Raw genomic sequence first — 23,890 nt, forward strand, 5'->3', positions numbered from 1 at the left:
TTCAAAGGGGGAGACACTCTAGACCCAAACTGGTACAGACCTATATCTTTCCACCCTGCCTTTCTAAGGTCTTCGAAAGTCAAGTTAACAAACAGATCACCGACCATTTCGAATCCCAACGTACCTTCTCACTGGGCAATCTGGTTTCCGAGCTAGTCATGGGTGCACCTAAGCCACGCTCAAGGTCCTAAACGATATCATAACTGCCATCGATAAGAGACAATACTGTGCAGCAGTATTCATCGACCTGGCCAAGGCTTCGACTCTGTCAATCACCACATTCTTATCGGCAGACTCAACAGCCTTGGTTTCTCAAATGACTGCCTTGCCTGGTTCACAAACTACTTCTGAGACAGAGTTCAGTGTGTCAAATCGAATGGCCTGTTGCCCGGACCGCTGGCAGTCTCTATGGGGGTGCCACAGGGTTCAATTCTCTGGCCGACTCTTTTCTCTGTATACATCAATGATGTCGCTCTTGCTGCTGGTGATTCTCTGATCCACATCTACGCAGATGACACCATTCTGTTACAGTCCTTTAGAAAAAGGCTTCAATGCCATACAACTCTCCTTCCGTGGCCTCCAACTGCTCTTAAATGCAAGTAAAACTAAATGCATGCTCTTCAACCGATCGCTGCCCGCACCTGCACGCCCATCCAGCATCACTACTCTGGACGGTTCTGACTTGGAATATGTGGACAACTAAAAATATCTAGGTGTCTGGTTAGACTGTAAAATCTCCTTCCAGACTCACATTAAGCATCTCTAATCCAAAATTAAATCTAGAATTGGCTTCCTATTTTGCAACAAAGCATCCTTCACTCATGCTGCCTAACATACCCTCGTAGAACTGACTATCCAGCCGATTCTTGAGACTTCGGCGGTCATTTACAAAATAGCCTCCAACACTCTACTCAGCAAATTGGATGTAGTCTGTCACAGTGCCATCCGTTTTGTCACCACAGCCCCATATACCACCCACCACTGCGACCTGTATGCTCTCGTTGGCTGGCCCTTGCTTCATATTCGTCACCATACCCACTGGTTCCAGGTCATCTACAAATCTTTGCTAGGTAAAGCCCAGCATTATCTCAGCTCACTGGTCACCATAGCAGCACCCACCCGTAGCACACAGTCCAGCAGGTATATTTCACTGGTCACCCCCAAAGCCAATTCCTCCTTCGGCTGCCTTTCCTTCCAGTTCTCTGCTGCCAATGACTGGAACGAACTGCAAAAATCACTGAAGCTGGAGACTCATATCTCCCTCACTAACTTTAAGCACCATCTGTCAGAGCAGCTCACAGATCACTGCACCGGTACATAGCCAATCTGTAAATAGCCCATCCAACTACCTCATCCCCATTCTGTAATTTATTTATTTTGCACCACAGTATCTCTACTTGCACATTCATCTTCTGAACATCTATCACTCCAGTGTTTAATTGCTAAATTGTAATTATTTCGCCACTATGGCCTATTTATTGCCTTACCTCCTTTATCTTACCTAATTTGCACACACTGTATATATACTTTTTCTATTGTGTTATTGACTGTATATTTGTTTATTCCATGTGTAACTCTGTGTTGTTTGTGTCGCACTGCTTTGCTTTATCTTGGCCAGGTCGCAGTTGTAAATGAAAACTTGTTCTCAACTAGCCTACTTGGTTAAATAAAGGTGAAATAAATAAAAACATTAAATATATAATTAGCATCGCTAACGGCTACACAAAGTGGTATACATATAGGCCCTATAGAACCGCACACAGCAGGTCACGACATTCAGGTAAATTTGCCAGGAAAGCAAATTATGTATAATTTCAATAGCAGGATTCATAGAGACATTGGCAAGTCAAATTCAAGGACTTTCAATTATTTTTCAAGGATTAAATTGCAATTTTCAAGGACCTACATTTTATATTTAATTGTTGTAATAGCCAATAGAAAAACAAACTCCCAAAATGTATGCCAAAAAAGTATGCATTACCACATTACCATACATTACCATAATGCATTTTTCAATAGGCCTACCTACCCAATGGAATTATACATTTACATTCTAAAATATGTCTGAATAATGTGAGCATTTCCTGACTAAATAGACAGCATGCTCCCGACACAAACACATTAATGAAGTCTGTCCATGTGGTAGCTAGTCATTCTCGCCATTTGAGATGTTGAAGAGTTATTGAGGGGTTACTGTATCTTGTTTTACAACGAGAAAGTGACAAGTTGAATAATAATATTGGAGCAAATCAATTCAAAGTTTATTGGTTGCGTACACAGATTTGCAGATATTATCGTAGGTGCAACGAAATGCTTGCAGAACTTCTAAATTGGCTACCATAACTTCAATGACTTTTCAAGGACCAAAGAGCCTCGAGGAAATTATTTTCAAGGTAGGCTATTCCATGATGACGGAGTTGTGCATCGCAAATATTCAACCAAGACTTTGAACTTTTTAAATACCTGGTTTGCGTACCCATTCTTGCCTTAGCATTTACAGGTAGAATTCATAACTTGGAACTGCTACCGCTGTCGGTCATCAGTGCAAGCAAAAACTAGCTGTTTGAGAGCTGTGTGCTCTCTCTGCCCAACAGATCATCTATAGGCTATATGTGTGTAGCGAGCAGGTGATAAATAATCGAAACAGCAAACGACCAGCTTCAGGAATCCATCTGTTTTTTTAAATAAATGACATAGCCTAGATTAAAAATTGCATTATTGAAATATTCACTAAAGACAGGGATGAACGACTGGCCCGGGGGTTTCCCAAAACCCCCCCTCTAAGTTGAGCCCTGACACACAGACGGGCATTCCCGCGCCGTTGTTGCCTGTTCAGGAAGTTGGTTTATTTTTGGTCATTTGCACAGTACTGATGAATAAATCATAATGAAAACATGTTTACAAATTGCGAAGCAAAAACTAACGTGACCAGGTAAAAGAAATGCACTGGTACCCACCCTTGCGACCAATTCAAAATGTGTGTTGCACTGCCAAGTCAAACCCTCGCAAATGCGACTGTTTTGGTCACCGCATCGAACCCTGCCCCCGCTCTTTCATGGGGGCTCAGGATGCAATTTCCAGTCACTATCAACCCACCCTGCTCTGGAGTTCATTCCTACCCAAGTCATGCCTAGACTGGGCCCAGATATGTTTTGAGCTGATCATTGCCCATGGCAAACACACAAGGAAGGCATACTGTGTTGTGGTCAACTTGTAGCATCCCTTGGTCACAGCCTGGAACAGGCACTCTCAGTTCTACCACCCTCTTATCAGACAGGTGTGAGGTAGTGGTGGAGTGACAACAAGGCGTTTTCTGCTGCATCGGCCAAGGCAAACAACAGTCCATATAACACCGATACACCTCCACACTAACTAGGCCTAACGGCAGGCAAGTAGGGGCCTATAAAAGTCCATTGTATAGAAGAGGCTATCAGGGTAACTGCCTGGCCACATTGACAGCAGGACTCAGGATAGTTTGTTTAGTTAGAGAGTTCAGCTCCACTGCCACTGGGGCATACACACACACAATAAGCACGCTCACCCACACAAGTACACACACACACAGTAAGCATGCTCACGCACACACACATCATTAACAGGCCAGGTGCAGGCAGACAGGATGACACTTTTACACTTTTACAACCTGGATCCTACTGTTGTTTAGATATCACTGTGTTTGAGGTAAGTCATATGGCCACAATCTTTTCTCCACCACCCACTTTTATGAAAATGAACATGCAATAAAATTGGGTTCTTCTTATTCAAATTGAACTGGCTATACCTATGCATGTATCATGTTATGAAAACCTGAACAGAGATTTTAAAGTAACATAATTAAAGAAATAAAGACAATAAATATAATTACTAGATTGTAGGGCTGAGACGAACAATACCAGCATCGCAATATGTTTCCCATGGCAAAAATGAAAACACGAAGCAGACCAAACTCGTTGGTCCTTTAAAAACCTGCTGTATATAAAATAGTGTGTGCTATAACTTTGAAAATAAATAAATGTGATTCTGGATGAAAACATAATGTTTGTTTCTAACATTAGGAAGCTAAATCTGCTTCGTGTTTTGTTTCTTGGCCATGATACTAACGAGTACCGCGATACTGGTATCGTCCCAGCCCTACTAAATTGTGTTTTAATGTCAGTAGCAGCCTCTTCCTGCTCCACACAAGATGAGGGACAGAAGTGTAACACAGTACGTTTCAGCATGTTCCTCCCAGCTATACTAGCCTTGCAGGTAGGAGTCCTACAGTATATCACTAGCTGACAAGTTGTTTTGCTCACATAATGATTGTTTTGCTCACATAATGAGTAGCAATCAATCAAAATGAATCACAATTTACGTGTTTTCCATGACAATGGGTTGTCACGCCCATGCATATTTACATTGATTTCGCCTGACTATCATTCAGTCCACTTAACTACTACCACAAGTATAGTAAGAGTGAGGACCATAGAAATTGAATGAATAGATTGTATTTTTATGGTGAAGATAGCTAGGTTTACCTTCTAGAACACCTGTACTTTGTCAGTTCCATCGGCACGCAAGTTTCAACGTACAGACTACACACACACAGTGCCACATTCGTTCATTCAACACAAGTATCTAAACAGGCCCCGGAGCCAAGCAGCATAAATGCCATTGTAAAGGGACACATACCAGCGTTTGTAACCCGTTTCCATATTATTGTTACTCTGCTCCACTATCCCAGTTCATTTCACGTTGCAAATCCAGCCTAGCTTCTGGACAAGGCAAAGAGTTCCATAAATACAGAACGTTCGGGGTGACTGACGACAACAGCAATACCAGTAATGTATAGCCTTTTCACAACCATGCTCGCTCTACTTCTTCAGTTTATGGGTCTGCACACAAAAAGATGTTGCATAAAGAGTGAGATTGAGAAAATGCACCAACAGCCCATGCTTAAGTGAAACTAAGTCAAGGGATGGCGTGCACATACATTAGGAAAAAAGACTAGCAACAGAGCTCTCATGGGTTCCTTCCTTGTTCAAAGCAAGCAGTAACACTGATATGTACTCTATGACAATATCCCTCCCTTTCCAGAGAGGTATATAGAGACAGTGGTGCATGCACTTGTGGCCCCGGGCGCTCTAGTGTTCAGAGGGGGTGGGGCCAAAGGCCATTACTGTCAAGTCAACCTCTGGGGGGTAATTAAGAGAGGGACAGACAGTCTAGTCTGTCTCTTTTCACATTCCTCTGTTTCTGTCAGTACAGATGGGACACCACAACCACAACCAATCAGAGTGAGAGAGATGAAAGATTCATTCTCATATGAGCCAAATGGAAATAAATTGTAAAACTGTTTGGTGCATCTTTGGTGGTTTAAAATGTAGTGTATACACTTGTGTGTGTGGCTGGTATGGATTGTGTTTTTAAATAACCAAATAAATCCAATGAAAACGCTGGTTCACACACAAAACACACACAAACTTCACTGCCGTGGAATACTATGTGCTTGACCAGGGTCAGCTAACAAAAACTGATCTGAAATCAGATAACGGGGCTTTTTAAATAAGCCTCAGAAACCTGCCCTGTTGATCCGTCATCATGTGAGCCCCAGGTTCAGCCCACTTAATCCCCGTCACATGACTTCCCAACTTTTCCTCCTTCTCCGTAATCTCCCCTATTTGAAGGAAAATTCAGGAAAAGTCAACTATGCACAAATACTCTTAAAACATTTTGCTATTTGCAAATATTGGATTACAAGGGGAAAATTGCAGGCTCTTACAACAAAGGCATGTCCAATAAATCTGTTTTTCAAATGGAGCTGATTGGAGCTAAGAGGACTCTCTTTCTGTAAACAACAAAAACAAGAGTGAAAACATGAGGTAGTGAGGTAACCCTTGTCTGGGCAAGTGTGGGCAACTCCCGACCCCTAGGCCAAAGGGCAAGAGAGCAGGGGCTGAGTGTGTGTGTAAACTGTGAAGGGGGATTCAAAAATCATGCCGTGTTGGCCCAACTTATCAAAACTTACTGCCTGACTAGCCAACACAACAGCTCTAATTAGGGTATGCCTACTTCTCTGAATCTCCAGGCTCCTTGGAGGCTAGCGACAAAATACATAGTACCCACAAACACTGCCTGTATTACAAAGCATCTTTCAAAATGTATTTCAAGAAGTGACCGTTTCTAAAATAAAACGCGACCATCTCAGGGTTCAGCAGACCAAAAAGATGTTAAAAAAATGGCCATGGAAGGTAATTTAGCTGGAGACAAGCTGGAGCGACTTTAGGCATGGGGTTGTTTTTAAAAGACAAACCACATACCCTGGTCTAAGGAACCAAAAAAACTGTGTAAAGTTAAGGAAAGTATATCATTTCGCATTCACACTGTTAACCAAAAACAAACAAAAGGCTGCTTGGTGGAAAATAGGCTACACATAGACTAACAGGCTAAAATGTCTGGTCCTCACTCCTCCCCTCAGAAGAAGCAGAGAGAGAGACTGGCAGAGAAGAAAAAAAGAGCAAAAAACACTGTCCCACTCACCTTCCCACTCATCCTATCATTCCAGGTCCCGGACCAGTATTTCACACATGCTAGGCTTTGTCCATGGCAATTTAAAGCACCACCGCCTGATAAGCTTTTCTTGACAGTTTTTAACTTTAGATGACACAAATAGTGTCCTGAGATTGAAAATTCACAACAACAGGCAAAGAAAAAGTGACTATGGGAAAGAAGTAAGAACCAAAGCTATGTGCCATGGTAGTAAGTATCTCATGGTGTGGCAAACATCACACATGCCAAGGTTAGTTAGTTTCCACATTTTATAGTTTTCCTTTTTATGTGCCCCAATTTCTCAATTCCACATGTTTTATTTCTAATGAATCCATAATGCTGTGGAGATTTGTTAATATGAGGGTGAGGGCATATTTTAGGGAAAAGAAATAGGAGTACAACTCAAAAGTGCCAGCTCTCCTCCTCCCCAACTCAAACCACAATAACCACCCTTACAGTGTACAAGTTGAGTCTTACAACAACATTACCTCCTTCTCTCTATCCCACCATTGCCCTTAGGCACAGGTGCCTATTGCCCTTAGGCACAGACCTAGGATCAGCTTATCTTTCCCAAAATCCTAACCTTAAACACTGAAGGGGGAAACCTTTAAACTGACCTTAGATAAGTATCTAGGGGCAACAATGTATATAATACCGTCAATGAGGAGCCAGTATCTTACCTTCAGGTTCTAGCGTAGCCTCCTCTTCCTCGGCGGCAGTGTACGGCGGCCTTGCCAAAGTAGCCGTTGCTAGGGACAGCAGGATGGTGGCGAGCAGCCAGGCCCACGAGGCCATCCCGTTAGTGGAGGGTGAGTCCGTCCCCCATCCCCCCCTCCTCAGGCTCTGCCTCCCCCTGGACACTGATCCCATCTGAGGGGCTCCACCCAACCATCAACTGCAGGCTGCCCAGCCTGTCACTCACTGTGAATTCCCCCAATCACCTGGGCTGAGGAAAGGCTGTTGGGAGGAGCAATAAAGTTGGAAAAATGGTGGTAAATAGGTGAAGATGGAGAGAAAAAGGTAGGTAGGGATGAACATTTTAAATAATGTGGGGAGAAAGGATGAGAGAGGGAGAAATAGGGAGAAAACCAAAAGAGAAAAATACTATAGTTATATTCTCACCTATTCTAATTTGTTTACTGACTTTTTACATTCATTTCAGTTACAATAACACCAATAGAAAGAGTAGAGAGAGTAAGAGCGAGAGAGTGACACAAATTGCTGTCAAACAAGACATACCGAAACTCTGATGCACCTCAGCTCAGCACACAACCACACTACAGCTACCTTTACACCAGACCCATTGTCACAAATCCTCATGTTCCCTATTACTATACTACCGTCTGAGCACGTAGCATTTCATTTAAGTGGACTTGGCGCTTGCATTTCTAGGCTAAAATCACCTTTATAAAAGACATACATTTATAAAAAATAAAAAATTGAAACTGCATAGAATAGGCATTGTTAGTTGTGAAAAACATAACTTTATTACAAGGCTATCTATACCTATGTATTGTATTATACCGTTTCACTAATGAAATTATTAGCCTATTGTTATTATTACTGAAATTGTGGAATATCAAATTCCATCAAACATCACCCTCTTCTGATCAGAGAGTAGGTTACAATTAATATGTAAATCATCCAATACTGAATAGCCTATTTGAGTTTTATCCTAGATGCTCCAAACCTGTTGCTTTCCATTTGAGGTTAGTATTAGTTTAGTGAATATGCATACTTTTCTGTTGCAAAATAAATTCACTTAATTCATTGTAGCCCTAGGATTATGCGACTTGTAATTTAAATGGAATACACTAGGACACATCAATCTATTTGGCCATTGCCAAACATCTGCGGTGCAATCCGTTTTAGAAATCTATGGGGGTTTGGAGCGGCTGCAAAGAGCCCATAGTCACGCTTCCTCAAGCGCCTTCTGCTCCAGCTGCGATTTATTGATTGGTTTACCCAGGAAGATGCATGTAATTTGACATGTAGGCGTAAACAGCAACTTTGAAATGTGTTGAGAGATTCTGGTTCATATATATTGACTGGAGAGGGGAGAGCACGCGCGGATTGCAAGCAAACGTTTATGTCCACCGCGCGCACTACATCATGGGATGCTGCCTGGATGCATCCCGCACGTACAACGTAACTAGAGTGGGCAGACTACCTTGGTTTAGGACTATGGTTTATTTAAAAAAAAAATAATTCGTCTATCAATGTGACATAGAAAATTGAGCAACGTAATAAATTGAGGGGAAAACATAGTAATAGGCTGTTGTTGTTTAATGAAAAACAGTATTTCCCCAAAATAAGAAAACAAGAGATCTTGCTTCGTAGTATAAAAGGGGTAGGCTACATTATATGGCAATTTATTATAATTTGACTGTCAGATCAACGTAGCATTTTAATTAGCCTATGGATAAGATGAGTCCTTTCAAAACTCATTAGAATAACAAATATGGCTAAAACAACAGTTCTTACCAGCATTAAAAATTAGCTATTCTATTTCAGATGCGTATAGTCGGGAACACTTTTGCTAAGCAAAATGGACACTTCAGACCGGCACTGCAAGGTAACCGACAATCCATGGACAATTCTTTAGGCTCGACAATTCACCTAAGTCTAGCCATCTTTTGGGGATTTTGCTGTGGTAAATCTAACTACCACATGTATAGCCTACAGCTTTGAAAACCCATTTATGAGTTGCTGCTGTCAACAACATGACATCCAATAAGTTCAGACACCAGGGCTTTTCCACATATGCATGTCCACAGGTTTCCCTGGCCCCCATTTAAACCAAATCTTCCGAATGAAATTTCTTAGCGCTGATTTTAATCCTATTGATATTCAAATCAGTTGGCTTTTGGACTCAGTGCTCAGTGAGTCCATGCAGTAAAAACACAAAGTGCGGTCACGGGCACCATTAATGCGATGTAGAAAATTAAGCAAAGTAATAAATAACCAGAACAGTGTTGTTAATGAACATGCATGGGTGCTGCATCCACTGCTTAGATATGTTTTCCTAATTGAGGGGAAAACATAGTAAACATCGCCTTATAGGCTGTTGTTGTTGAATGAAAAACAGTATTTCCCCCAAATAAGAAAACAAGAGCTCTTGCTTCGTAGTATAAAAGGGGTAGGCTACATTATATGGCAATTTATTATAATTTGACTGTCAGATCAACGTATTATTTTAATTAGCCTATGGATAAGATTAGTCCTTTCAAAACTGCTTAGAATAACAAATATGGCTAAAACAACAGGTCTTACAAACTTCACTGCCGTGGAATACTACCCCTATGTGCTTGACCAGGCTTTTCTATTTCAGATGCGGAAAGCCCACATCAGGAATTGATTCTATTCAATTATATTCTCGTTGGTCCGAGGACGAATAGAACAATAACCATTTGAGATCTATGCACACAATTTGCCAAAATACGGCCAAAATACTTACAACGAATAACTACCTAAAGTCTGGAAGAACTCCGATTCGCATGCATGGACAAGGCAGGAGGCGAGTGCCTGTGCCGAATCGAGAGGAATGTGTAGCCTAGTCCCGATGGAGCAAATTCACCCCACTGCACCAAAAATGCCAAGCAGCGATTTTTTTTACTTTCCCCAAATTGGACGAGCAACAAAAGAAAATCACTGAAAATGTATTATTAAATCACGAAGTCATTGTTGTTCCATGGCACTTTAAAAAAAATCAGAATTTAAATCCATATCCTTGAAAAATAACTAGAAAAACATAGCTACGTCCCTGAAACTTCTTCACCAAGTTGCTAGTCAACTCAAATGTCAGTGTACCAGAGCGAGCGCACTCTTCATCCAAACGAAAGGTCTGCAATTTATGATGAACTAATGGGTAAAAAAAGAACTTAAACTCTCCAAAAACATAGAATCCATCAATATATGATCCCTCGCGGCAGAGCGTCTTCTTCCCAGACAATCCTAGTACTGTTCTCAGACGCTTTGTCAGGTTTACTAGATTTTTTCTCCTCCTTACGTCCCCCGAAATTCGAGCCGTTTCCTGGCCACAGTGTTTTTGGCTCTGCCTTCCTCAGCCAATCAAATCTCAGTGGCCCCCTCTCTTTCTATGCTTTTGCCTCGAAAGAAACGACGAGCCTTTCTTGCTCCGTGCGCAAGGAGAGAGTGCTCAATTTACGGAGCTCACTACAAACTTGGTCCCGTACAGGGGTCCTCCGCCCTTCGTTGGCTAGGCTCAACTCGCAATAACTACGCCCCCGTGCGGACAAAACACCCGATGCGCACGAATCATATACATTGTATTTGGAAAGTAATTCAGACCCGTTTACTTTTTCCACATTGTTATGTTACAGACTTATTATAAAATTGATTAAATACAAATATTTCCTCACTCAGGGCTCCCGAGTGGGGCAGCGGTCTAAGGCACTGCATCTCAGTACAAGAGGCGTTGCTACAGTCCCTGGTTCAAACCCAGGCTGTATCACATCTGGCCTTGATTGGGAGTCCCATAGGGCGTACACAATTGGCCCAGCGTTGTCCAGGGTAGGCTGTCATTGTAAATAAGAATATGTTCTTAACTGACTTGCCTAGTTAAATAATGATATACATTTTTAAATCTACCCAATACCCCATCATGACAAAGCAAAAACAGGTTTTTAAAATATAAAAAAAACAGAAATACCTTATTTACATAAGTATTCAGACCCATTGCTTTGAGACTTACAATTTAGCTCAGGTGCATCCTGTTTCCATTGATCATCCTTGAGATGTTTCTACAACTTGATTGGAGTCCACCTGTGGTAAATTCAATTTATTGGACATGATTTGGAAAGGCACACACCTGTCTCACAGTTGACAGTGCATGCTAGAGCAAAAACCAAGCCATGAGGTAGAAGGATGTGTCCGGAGAGCTCAGAAACAGGATTGTGTCGAGACAAAGAGTAAAGGGTCTGAATACTTATGTAAATGTAATATTTCAGTAGATTTCTTTTAATGGATTTGCATATATTTCTAAATAGCTGTTTTTGTCATTATGGTTGTGTGTAGATTGATGAGGAAAAAATACAATTTAATCCATTTTAGAATAAGACTAATGTAACAAAATGTGGAAAAAGTCAAGTGGTCTGAATACTTTCCGAATGCACAGTACATAATAGCAATAGGGCATTTACATTGAAAAGGACCCATGAGCACCAACAAATAAAGTTCATAGGAGTATATCAAATTGAGTGTCAAATGAGAGCTAAGAGTCTATATTTTGGGGAAATTAAGGCATAGATAAATGTTTAAACCATTTTCCATCTAAGAAATTTGGCATAAGTAAAGGATTTGATTTCTGTATAAACAAATGGAAAAGGGGTCTTTAAAAACATCTACCAGAAAAAGTTGTATAAGGTATAAAAAATACATCAAAACACAATAATGTTGATAAAAAGACCCCTGCCAACTAATATCCACACTGATATTTAGTTTTACCTTGTAATTCCGTTTCCAAAAACCCACGTCTTTTCTAATGTCTCTCCCTGATGAGGAGGAAGGATAATAAAAGTTCACTGAAGTAACAAGTAATGGTAGACATACCAATTAGTTATATAAATTGTGTTTATGAATTATTAAGTGATTAAAACTCGTAATCCCTTTACCAAAAAAATCTGTAACAGATTTACTGCAATTAAATTTGCTACAATGGGAAATCATAATAGTCACAAACCACAGTTGGGTCACCTGCTACTGTCTTTCCTTTCCTTTCAAATCAAATCAATCAACGTTTATTTGTCACGTGCGCCGAATACAACAGGTGTAGGTAGACCTTACAGTGAAATGCTTACTTACAGGTGCTAACCAATAGTGCAAAAAAGGTATTAGGTGAACAATAGGTAGGTAAAGAAATAAAACAACAGTAAAAAGACAGGTTCAGTAGCGAGGCGACATACAGACACCGGTTAGTCAGTCTGATTGAAGGAGTATGTACATGTAGATATGGTTCAAGTGACTATGCATACATGATGAACAGAGAGTATCAGTAGCATAAAAGAGGGGGTTTGCGGGTGGGACACAATGCAGATAGCCCGCTTAGCCAATGTGCGGGAGCACTGGTTGGTCGGCCCAATTGAGGTAGTATGTACATGAATGTATAGTTAAAGTGACTATGCATATATGATAAACAGAGAGTAGCAGCAGCGTAAAAAGAGAGGTGGGGGGAGGCACACAATGCAAATAGTCGAGGTAGCCATTTGATTACCTGTTCAGGAGTTTTATGGCTTGGGGGTAAAAACTGTTGAGAAGCCTTTTTGTCTTAGACTTGGCACTCCGGTGCATCTTGCCATGCAGTAGTAGAGAGAACAGTCTATGACTGGGGTGGCTGGGGTGGCTGACAATTTTTAGGGCCTTCCTCTGACACCACCTGGTGTAGAGGTCCTGGATGGAAGGCAGCTTAGCCCCATACTGGGCCGTATGCACTACCCTCTGTAGTGCCTTGAGGTCGAAGGCCGAGCAATTGCCGTACTAGGCTGTGATGTAACTAGTCAGGATGCTCTCAATGTTGCGCCAAACCTTTTGAGGATCTCAGGACCTATGCCAAATCATTTTACGTTTCCTGAGGGGGAATAGGTTTTGTCGTGCCCTCTTCACGACGGTCTCGGTGTGTTTGGACCATTATAGTTTGTTGTTGATGTGGACACCAAGGAACTTGAAGCTTTCAACCTGCTCCACTACAGCCCCGTCGATGAGAATGGGGGCGTGCTCGGTCCTCCTTTTCCTGTAGTCCACAATCATCTCCTTAGTCTTGGTTACGTTGAGGGATAGGTTGTCATTCTGAAACCACCCGGCCAGGTCTCTGACCTCCTCCCTATAGGCTGCATCGTCGGTGTCGGTGATCAGGCCTACCAATGTTGTGTCGTCTGCAGGAGTACAGGAGGGGACAGAGCACGCACCCCTGGGGAGCTCCAGTGTTGAGGAGTTGCAGGCAAGAGTTGCTGCTACCGTCTCTTATGACCTAAAATAACTTCTGGGCATCAGAACTGCGATTACTCACCATGGACTAGCAGAATCCTTTTTTTCCTTTAAAGAGCCGATGAGCCTGACGTGAATGATATACTGCTCTCCCGGGAACAGGCCCGTTATTTGCGTGAAGATAATGCAGTGAAAAAGGCGGGCTGCCTCCTAAAAATTTGTGGGCAATCGAATAAACCCTCACCTCCTTCCATTCTGCTGGTAAACGTGCAATCTTTGGAAAATAAAATCATCAACCTATGCGGAAGATTAAACTACCAACGGGACATTCAAAACTGCAATATCTTATGCTTCACGGAGTCGTGGCTGAACGACAACATTATCAATATACAGTTGGATGGCTATACGCTGTAGCGACAGGACAGAACAGCGGCGTCTGGTAAGACAAGGGGCGGCGGACTATGTATTTCTGTAAATAACAGCTGGTGCACGATATTTTAAGGAAGTCTCAAGGTTTTGCTCGCCTAAGGTAGAGTATCTCATGATAAGCTGTAGACCACACTACCTACCTAGAGAGTTTTCATCACAAATTTTCGTAACTGTCTATAAACCACCACAGACTGATGCTGGCACTAAGACCGCACTGAATGAGCTGTATTCCGCAAACAGGAAAACGCTCACCCAGAGGTGTCGCTCCTAGTAGCCGGGGACTTCAATTTAGGGAAACTTAAATCCGTCTTAACCAAATTTCTGTCAGCATGTTAAATGTACAACCAGAGGGGAAAAAACTCTGGACCACATTTACTCCACACACAGAGATGCATACAAAGCTCTCCCTCACCCTCCATTTGGCAAATCTGACCATAATTCTATCCTCCTGATTCCTGCTTACAAGAACAATTTAAAGCAAGAAGCACCAGTGACTCGATGAATAAAAAAATGGTCAGATGAAGCAAATACTAAGCTACAGGACTGTTTTGCTAGCACAGACTGGAAAATGTTCCGGGATTCCTCTGATGGCATTGAGGAATACACCACATCAGTCATTGGCTTCATCAATAAGTGCATTGATGACGTCGCCCCCACAGTGATCGTACTTACTGTACATACCCCAAACAGAAGCCATGGATTACAGGTGTAACAGTATACAGTGCCTTGCGAAAGTATTCGGCCCCCTTGAACTTTGCGACCTTTTGCCACATTTCAGGCTTCAAACATAAAGATATAAAACTGTATTTTTTTGTGAAGAATCAACAACAAGTGGGACACAATCATGAAGTGGAACGACATTTATTGGATATTTCAAGCTTTTTTAACAAATCAAAAACTGAAAAATAGGGCGTGGACAGGAGGAGCGGGACTCTAACTCCGAAGCTTATAAGAAATCCCACTATGCCCTCCGACGAACAATCAAACAGGCAAAGCATCAATACAAGACTAAGATCGAATCGTACTACACCGGCTCTGATGCTCTTTCGACGTGGCAGGGCTTGCAAACCATTACAGACTACAAAGGGAAGCAAAGCCGAGAGTTACCCATTGACACGAGCCTACCAGACGAGCTAAACTACTTCTATGCTCGCTTCGAGGCAAATAACACTGAAACATGCATGAGAGCACCAGCTGTTCCGAAGACTGTGTGATCACGCTCCCCGCAGCCGATGTGAGTAAGACCTTTAGAAAGGTCAACATTCACAAGGCCGCAGGGCCTGACAGATTACCAGGATGTGAACTATGAGCATGTGCTGACCAAATGGCAAATGTCTTCACTGACATTTTCAACCGCTCCCTGTCCGAGTCTGTAATACCAACATATTTTAAGCAGACCACCATAGTGCCTGTGCCCAAGAACACTAAGGCAACCTGCCTAAATAACTACCGACCCGAAGCACTCACTTCTGTAGCCATGAAGTGCTATGAAAGGCTAGTCATGGCTCGCATCAACACCATTATCCTAGAAACTCTAGACCCACTCCAATTTGCATACCATCCTAACAGATCCACAGATGATGCAATCTCTATTGCACTCCACACTGCCCTTTCCCACCTGGACAAAAGGAACACCTATTTGAGAATGCTATTCATTGGCTACCGCTCAGCGTTCTATATCATAGTGCGCTTAAATCTCATCAGTAAGCTAAGGACCCTGGGAGTAAACACCCCCCTCTGCAACTGGATCCTGGACTTCCTGACGGGCAGCCCCCAGGTGATAAGAGTAGGCAACAACACATCCGCCACGCTGATCCTCAACACAGGGGTCCCTCAGGGGTGCGTGCGTCCCCTCCTGTACTCCTTGTTCATTCATGACTGCACGGCCAGGCACGACTCCAACGCCATCATTAAGTTTGCCGATGACACAACAGTGGTAGGCGTGATCAACGACGAGACAGCCAATAAGGATGTCAGAGACCTGGCCGTGTGGTGCCAGGACAACAACCTCTCCCTCAACGTGATCAACATAAAGGAGATGACTGTGGACTACAGATCCTCAAAAGGTTCTACAGCTGCACCATCAAGAGCATCCTGACTGGTTGCATCACTGCCGGGTATGGAAACTGCTCGGCCATACAGACCGAGGGTAAAGCGTACAGCCCAGTACATCACTGGGGCCAAGCTTCCTGCCATCCAGGACCTCTATACCAGGTGGTGTCATAGGAAGGCCCTAAAATTGTCAAGGACTCCAGCCACCCTAGTCATAGCCTGTTCTCTCTGCTACAGCACGGCAAGCTGTAACCGGACCGCCAGGTCTAGGTCCAAGAGGCTTCTAAACAGCTTCCTGAACATCTAAACAAATGGCCACCCAGAATATTTGCATTTCCCCCCCCCTTTTACGCCACTGCTACTCTCTGTTGTTATCATCCATGCATAGTCACTTTAATAACTGTACCTACATGTACATATTACCTCAACTAACCGGTGCACCGCACATTGACTCTGTACCAGTACCCTCCTGCATATAGTCTCGCTATTGTTATTTTATTGATTCTCTTAAATTACTTGTTACTTTTATTTCTTATTCTTTTTATTTTTAAACTGCGTTGTGGGTTAGGGGCTCGTAAGTAAGCATTTCACTGTAAGGTCTACACCTGTTGTATACAGCGCATGTGACTAATACAATAACATTTTATTTGAGTGTGCAAGGCGGTATTGAATATGTCACTGTCTGTCCATGTGTCACCTCACATTCTTCTCTCGACCTGTGTGCACCTACAGTATGTTGTAAACTTTCATTCATAGGCAAGGTTGTAGCAACCTCATGATGGGTATTGGGAAAATTAGAGTATCATAGTAGCCTAAACCTATCAATGTTACATTGAACTGGGTGAATGGAATATGAATGACAGTCATCCAATATGCTGTTACAGAAATAAGGCCATGCCAATGAAGAAAAAAAAATCATCCTCCCTCGTTTTAAATGGGACAGACCGCCACTGACGTGATTGTATACAAATGTATGCAAGGTTTGAAATTATTATGTTTTAGAAAAATGTATATATTTGAGTTTCTTGTGGTCAATTTGCAGTCTACTATATTTTTGCAATTAGGTTCCGGCCCCCTGATCATCCACTCAATAAAAAATTGGCCCGCAGCGGAATCTATTTTATGATACCTGTTATATGGGACCAACACTTTACATGTTGCGTTTATATTTTTGTTCAGTGTATATCTTCCCAGAAGCCCCTCACACACATCCTAGGCTCACCTCATCAACTACCTCTGAGACACAGGATAGGCCCACCCTGTAGCTCCCCTCTCACTCTGCCTCAAGCAGTCTCCCTCATTAGTTCAGGCCTTTACAATGGCTCTGAAAGAGAGAGTGGAGTGGAACAGAGGGAGGAAAGGAGGGAGGCAGAGGACTAGCTCTGTTTATAGAGGGAAAAACCTCGCATTCAGGATGAATAGAGCAGCTAATAAGGCTGTTACCAAAAGCGAGGGTCTGTACTGTGAGTGGAGGGTTCTCTCTCTCTCCCCCATCTCTCACTCTTGCAATAAAGCCATGAGAGAGGTGAAAATGACAGCTTCGTTTGAAACAAAGATTGGGTGAGGGGAGAGGGAGAGTTCTGCTGCAGTTTTCTCCTAATACAAGAGCGTCAAGGCAGTCATTCAAGCAAACTCCCCGTTCCTTCACCTTACGCTATTTACCGCTTTCCATTTTCTCCACCTTTTGAACATCATTTATTTTGGAAAGAAACCTCATCAAGTTATGTTTCTTTAAGCTATTGACTTGGATGGACCCAATTCCCAAGAGCTGTGCTCGCTCTAAACATTACACTCACAAAAGTTCCAAAAGAACAAAGACATGTCAAATGTCATATTATGTCTATATACATTGTTGTACAATGTACAAAAGGAAAATATCATCCCTCCCCTCTCCCATTTCCTCCCCCATTTCTTCTGCCCCAACACCCGTAGCAATGGAAGAGAATAAACAAATGGGAGATAGACAGACACACACACACTGTATAAAAATAAAATAAAAATAATTTATTTCTCTAAAAAAAAAAATATTCAGTCACAGTATTTAGATATTAGCAGCACTATTTAGCAGCTTTGGTTGATTTTGTGTTCTCAAACAAGTGAGCCTGCCAACATTCTACATCAAGAACATGAGCAAAATGGAATTACTTACAATGAGAAAGGTGGGAATGTTACTGTCAATATAGCATTAAAAATAGTTTTCCAGATTGGATTTCGACAACAACAAAAAAGAGATGTGAGTATTGAGTTGCGTCAAAGACAACCAGGCTAAATTTGAGTCCTGAGGCAAAACCAGTTGAGAACCATTGCTCTAAGTGATGTTCATCAGCAACCTAGTACTTTGAAACAGCAATGCAATCTTTACAACTTCGGAAATACTATAACTTCAAAAAGCCCTTGTTTAACCCCTGACCAACCAGAACATGAGCTAGTTCAGGCCTGGGCAAAGGTCGGCCCAGGGCCCATATGCGACCCGCGACCTGATACGGTCCGCAGAATCATGCTCAGATCAAATAATTTGCAATAGTAAAGTTTTGAAAAACGTATTTGTTATTAGTTTTTCAAAGAAAAGGAAAGTAGACAATGAATGTAGGGTGTTCCAGCAAGAGTGGACATCGAAATATTTCTTTATTGAGGTATCAGAGAGCATCGCTGTTTTGAAAGACTACAACTTGTCCCGACAATTCCAGACGAAGCGAGCAGAGAAATATAGGAATATGTCTCATGAGCAGACGGCAAGTGCATTGAAAGAGTTGCCTTCTCGGGTGGAAAACAGCAAGGACTTTTCACAAAACTGCGTTCAGCAAACAACAGAATTGCGAGAGCTAGCTATGTTCTGTACCACAAAATAGCTAAATATAGCAAGCCATTCACTGTGGGCGAATTCATTAAATAATGTTTAATTGACTGCACCAATACTGCCCCGAAAAAAAAGAGCTGTTTGAAAATGTTTCCCTGTCAAGACGAACAGTGACACGGCGTGTTTTGGACATTGCAGAGAATATGGAACAACAGTTGAAAGACAAGGTAAATGATTTCTCCTTGGCCCTGGATGAGAGTAGTGATGAACATCACACGGCACAATTGTAGATATTCTTACGAGGCATAACCCCAGACTTTGAAATGACAGAGGACCTTGCTTCAGTGCAGTCAGTGAAGAGCACAACCACAGGGAAATATTTATTGGAGGAGGTTAATAAGTATGTGGCAAAGCTGGGACTGAATTTTGAAAAGTTATCCAGTGTGACCACTGATGGGTGCCCAAACTTGACAGGAAAAAACGTTGCCTTTTGAAAAGGATACAAGATCTAGTAGCTGAGCTAAATCCAGATCATAAAATGGTTTTCCTGCATTGCATTATTCATCAGGAGGTGTTCTGTAAATGTGTTCTGAAAATGAGCCATGTTGTGGATACAGTCACTAAAGTGGTAAACTTCATAAGAGCAAAATCTTTAAACCACAGGCAGTTTGTCTCACTGTTGGAAGAGACAGAGTTGTGTCGTGCAGATCTCCCCTACCACACAAACGTGAGACGGCTGAGTTTGGGGAAGGTGCTTAAAAAGGGTGTGGGACCTGAAGTCGGAGATTGCTGAGTTTTTGCAAATGGAAGGAAAATATGTGGATTTCCGTCAACTGCAAGATAAAGAATGGTTGGCTGATTTTGCCTTTAACGTGGACATCATGGCCCTCATGAATGAACTGAATTCCAAACTACAAGGCTTTTTGCACATCAGATGTACAGCCTTGTCAAAGCCTTCAAGGGAAAATGACTCCTCCTGACCCGCCAAGTAGAAGTCATTAATCTCACCCACCTTCTGACACTACTAGTCTGTTCCCTATCAGATGACCAGCGGGAGAAGTATACAACGCTGCTGCATGCTTTGAACAGTGAGTTTTCTCATCGTTTTGAGGATTTCAAAGTGTTGGAAAATGACATGCTATTGGTTTCCTCTCCTGTCACCTTCAATGTGGATAACGCTTCCACTGACCTGCAACTTGAGTTTATCGATCTTCAGTCTGATGCAGTAATTTGAGAACTATTCAAAACAATGTCACTGACGAGGTTCTATGCATCTCTCGATTAACAAACCTTCCAAAGATTAGGAGTCATGCTCAGAAGATGTTTGTACTTTTGTACAACCTATATATGTGAACAGACATTTTCAGTGATGAAATATAACAAGTCAAGGCACAGATCATCTCTTACTGACTCTCACCTCTCAGCAATCCTGCTCATAGTAACTTCAGAAACTACACCTGACTTCACTGCTCTAGTCCATGCCCATCAGTGACTTCACTCCTCACACTGATTGAGTAGTTTAAATGTAATGTTGAGCTCTCTCTCTTTCTTTTGTTTTTGTGCATACCCGTTAACAAGAGTTCTGTCCGTGGTGCTGAATGCAGTGTACTTTTCCCTCCGTGTAGTTCATTGCATGTTTAGTGAAATAGTGAAAATACCTACCAAAAGGAGAACATGGATGTGGTTTATTTCTGTGCATTTTTAAAAAGTAAAATAAGTAGTATATCTGGATGTGATTTACAGTAAATATATTGGTCAACACAGTCATACACATGATGTATAATTCTGTAATATGACTCTGGCCCGCGATGGCAGAAATATATTCTAATGTGGCCCTCCATGGAAAATAAGGTATAATAAACTAGCATAAGGAATTGTTTTCAGATGGTCATGCCAAGGATCATTTAGCTCAGGCCTGGGCAATTCTTTTCTACGGAGGGCCACATTAGAATATATTTTTGTCATCGCGGGCCAGAATCATATTACAGGATTATACATCATGTGTATGACTGGGTTGACAGATTTATCTACTGTAAATCACATCCAGATATGCTACTTATTTTACTTTGAATGAACTGAATTCACCGGGCTACCTTCAGATGAGTCTAGTGGGCTTCCTTGAGCAAAACAACCAACATGTACAGTACCAGTCAAAGTTTGGACACACCTACTCATTCAAGGGTTTTGCTTTATTTTTTTACTATTTTCTACATTGTAGAATAATTATGAAGACATCAACACTATGATATGACACATATGGAATCATGTAGTAACCAAAAACGGGTTAAACAAATCAAAATAGATTTTAGATTTTAGATTCTTCAAAGTAGCTACCCTTTGCCTTGTTGACAGCTTTGCACAGTCTTGGGATTCTCTCAACCAGCTTCACCTGAATGGTTTCCCAAAAGTCTTGAAGAAGTTCCCACATATGCTGAGCACTTGTTGGCTGCTTTTCCTTTACTCTGCGGTCCAACTCATCCCAAACCATCTCAATTGGGTTGAGGTCGGGTGATTGTGGAGGCCAGGTCATCTGATGCAACACTCCATCCCTCTCCTTCTTGGTCAAATAGCCCTTACACAGCCTGGAGGTGTGTTGGGTTATTGTCCTGTTGAAAAGCAAATGACAGTCCCGCTAAGCACAAACCAGATGGGATGGCGTATCGCTGCAGAATGCTGTGGTAGCAATGCTGGTTAAGTGTGCCTTGAATTCTAAATAAATCACTGACAGTGTTACCAGAAAAGCACCATCACACCTCCTCCTCCATGCTTCACGGTGGGAACTACACATGCAGAGATCATCCGTTCACAAAAACAGTGGTTGGAACCAAAAATCTCAAATTTGGACATATTTCCAACAGTCTAATGTCCATTGCTCGTGTTTCTTGGCCCAAGCAAGTCTCTTCTTATTATTTGTGTCCTTCAGTAGTGGTTTCTTTGCAGCCATTTGACCATGAAGGCCTGATTTACGCAATCTCCTCTGAACAGTTGTTGAGATGTGTCTGTTACGTGAACTCTGCAAAGCATTTATTTGGGACGCAATTTCTGAGTCTGGTAACTCTAATGAACGTATCCTCTTTGCAATGTAAAGAATTTATATAATTTTTGGAGGTAAACCCATAGGGTGACACATTAGTTGGACTGTGATTTAGGTTTGGATTCCATGTCTCACCAAAATATAAACTTTGTTTCCCTTCCCTAGTGATATGAAAGGTATGTATAACTTTACTACTTCCAAAAGCCCTAGGGCCCCTCCTCTCTTCTTATTCTCCCAGATTTTTCTCTTGATATTTTTGTCACGTTATAATTAAAAGATCAAAAGTGGGTGAGTCATATCCTGTATAGAACCTGAAACAAATGTGTATGTGTGTGGAGGAGGGGGGGACAAAGAGAGAAGGAAAAGTATGCCCCAGGGTTTAATTTGAACCATATAACTTTGACTTTGCAGCCATGTGGGGATGGAAGGGGGAGGAGTCACTGCAGGAGGGATAGTGTTGGTGTAAGGGAAACAGTTAGTAGCCTACACAAATCAAGAGCTGATATAATTGCATGTTAAATTGAAGGAGACCAGTCTATTGGACATTCCGTAGAAGGTGTGAGAGATAAATGTTATCGTATTGGGGTGGAGGGAAGGAGAGACAGAGGGGAAGAGAGGTATAGTATTGATACCATATTGCACCCATGACCAATATCACAGCCCTCCAGATAGGGTCAGCCAAGAGGTCAGATCTCTTCCCTTCCCTGATATCCCAAGGAATGTGGATTAGCAGTGGTTCTCTGCTTTCAGTACTGTAGACTCCAGAACCCAGCCTCTACTACATATCCTGGCATGTGTTCATTAGGGCACACCGTAACAAAACATTTTAAAATGTGCAATTTAAAACGATAACTACTGTTTATTGTAGGGGGAAAAAGAAGGGAATCGCTGCTAGGGTACACAATCTTGTAGATAGAGGTTGCTCTTTGGCAAAGGGGTTAAGTAGTCATAAAACAAATGAGGACCAAGACATATAGTGTAACTAAAATGCCTTTATTCTTATGGATAAAAGTCTTAAAAAGTCTGACGTGTTTCGGCAGTATGGCCTTCGTCAGTGAGTAACCATAAAAAACAAATAGGAATAAGGCACTCTTCATATAATTAAAATGCCTTTATTTTTACGGCATGCTCAATTGAACATGGAAGTTACTCCCTGACGAAGGCCATGCTGCCGAAACACATTTTAATCATATGAAGAGTGCCTTGGTCCTTGTTTTTTTGATAACTAGTGTTTCTTATTGGACAAATTCAGATAGTACATCTTTGTTTCACTCCATTTATAAAAAAATGTAATCCGTTTCATGCCTACTGAACACGACCCTGGATAGGATACAGAAGTACAGGTAGCTACCCCCTCTCAGCATCCCCAATATCTCTTAACAACCCAATTAGGTCACTTAAGACCCTCTACTGCCCAAACCCTCCTCACTCCCCTAACCATGAGTCAGGTAAGAGACAGAGCAGGGATTCAGTGAGGGGGTAGAGGGTCAGTCATCCATATTCCTCATGTTTCCGCCACAGTTCTTGGTAGTGTTTGGAATAGCTGGGATGCCTGGATGCTTGGCTTACATTGGGGTGTGAACAAAAGGGAGAGAGTCTCCAAAGTTGGTTTTACAATATGAGTCTTGGAGTCCAGGCCTTTTGAGAAGAACCAATTCGATTTTTACCTTTGTTTAACTAGGCATGTCAGTTAAGAACAAATTCTTATTTTCAATGACGGCCTACGAAAAGTGGGGTTAACTGCTTTGTTCAGAGGCAGAATGACAGATTTTAACCTTGTCAGCTCGGGAATTCATTCTTGCAACCTTTCGGTTACGAGTCCAACGGTCTAACCACTAGGCTACCTGCCGCCCGAATATATCAATGTTTTTCTGTTTTAAGGTAAAGGAGATGGACATTCATTTGTCTTGTTGCAAATGAACTCAAACCTATTTCAGTTTCTATACAGGATATGACTCACCCAATTTTGAGTTATAGGATTTACATCAAACATGCTTGGATAGCCTGCAAACACACACACCCACACCTGACATTCATACCTTCTGTAGGACACACACACACACACACACACACACACACACACACACACACACACACACACACACTCT

General features: G+C 42.0%; 1 protein-coding gene across 26 annotated transcripts in view; it reads right to left on the minus strand.

Moving 5' to 3' along the window:
* Window positions 1-10,765, minus strand: part of LOC110525582 (fibroblast growth factor receptor 2) — a 117,830-nt gene extending 107,065 nt beyond the window's left edge. For 5 of the 26 annotated variants that reach the window (XM_021605840.3, XM_090235189.1, XM_021605847.3 and 2 more), the window contains exons 1-2: window positions 9,986-10,762; window positions 7,209-7,485 (exon numbers count right to left, since the gene is read on the minus strand). In XM_021605840.3, coding sequence (XP_021461515.1) covers window positions 7,209-7,398 — 190 coding nt within the window. In that variant the 5' untranslated portion in view covers window positions 7,399-7,485; window positions 9,986-10,762. Of the gene's footprint in view, window positions 1-7,208; window positions 7,486-9,985 lie in introns of all 26 variants that reach the window. The other 21 variants (XM_090235299.1, XM_090235240.1, XM_090235306.1 and 18 more) reach the window with 12 other exon arrangements.
* Between the last annotated feature and the right edge of the window lie 13,125 nt (window positions 10,766-23,890).

This window comes from Oncorhynchus mykiss, chromosome 1 (assembly GCF_057628025.1).
Source record: "Oncorhynchus mykiss isolate SJ-2025 chromosome 1, ASM5762802v1, whole genome shotgun sequence".
NCBI lineage: Eukaryota > Metazoa > Chordata > Actinopteri > Salmoniformes > Salmonidae > Oncorhynchus > Oncorhynchus mykiss.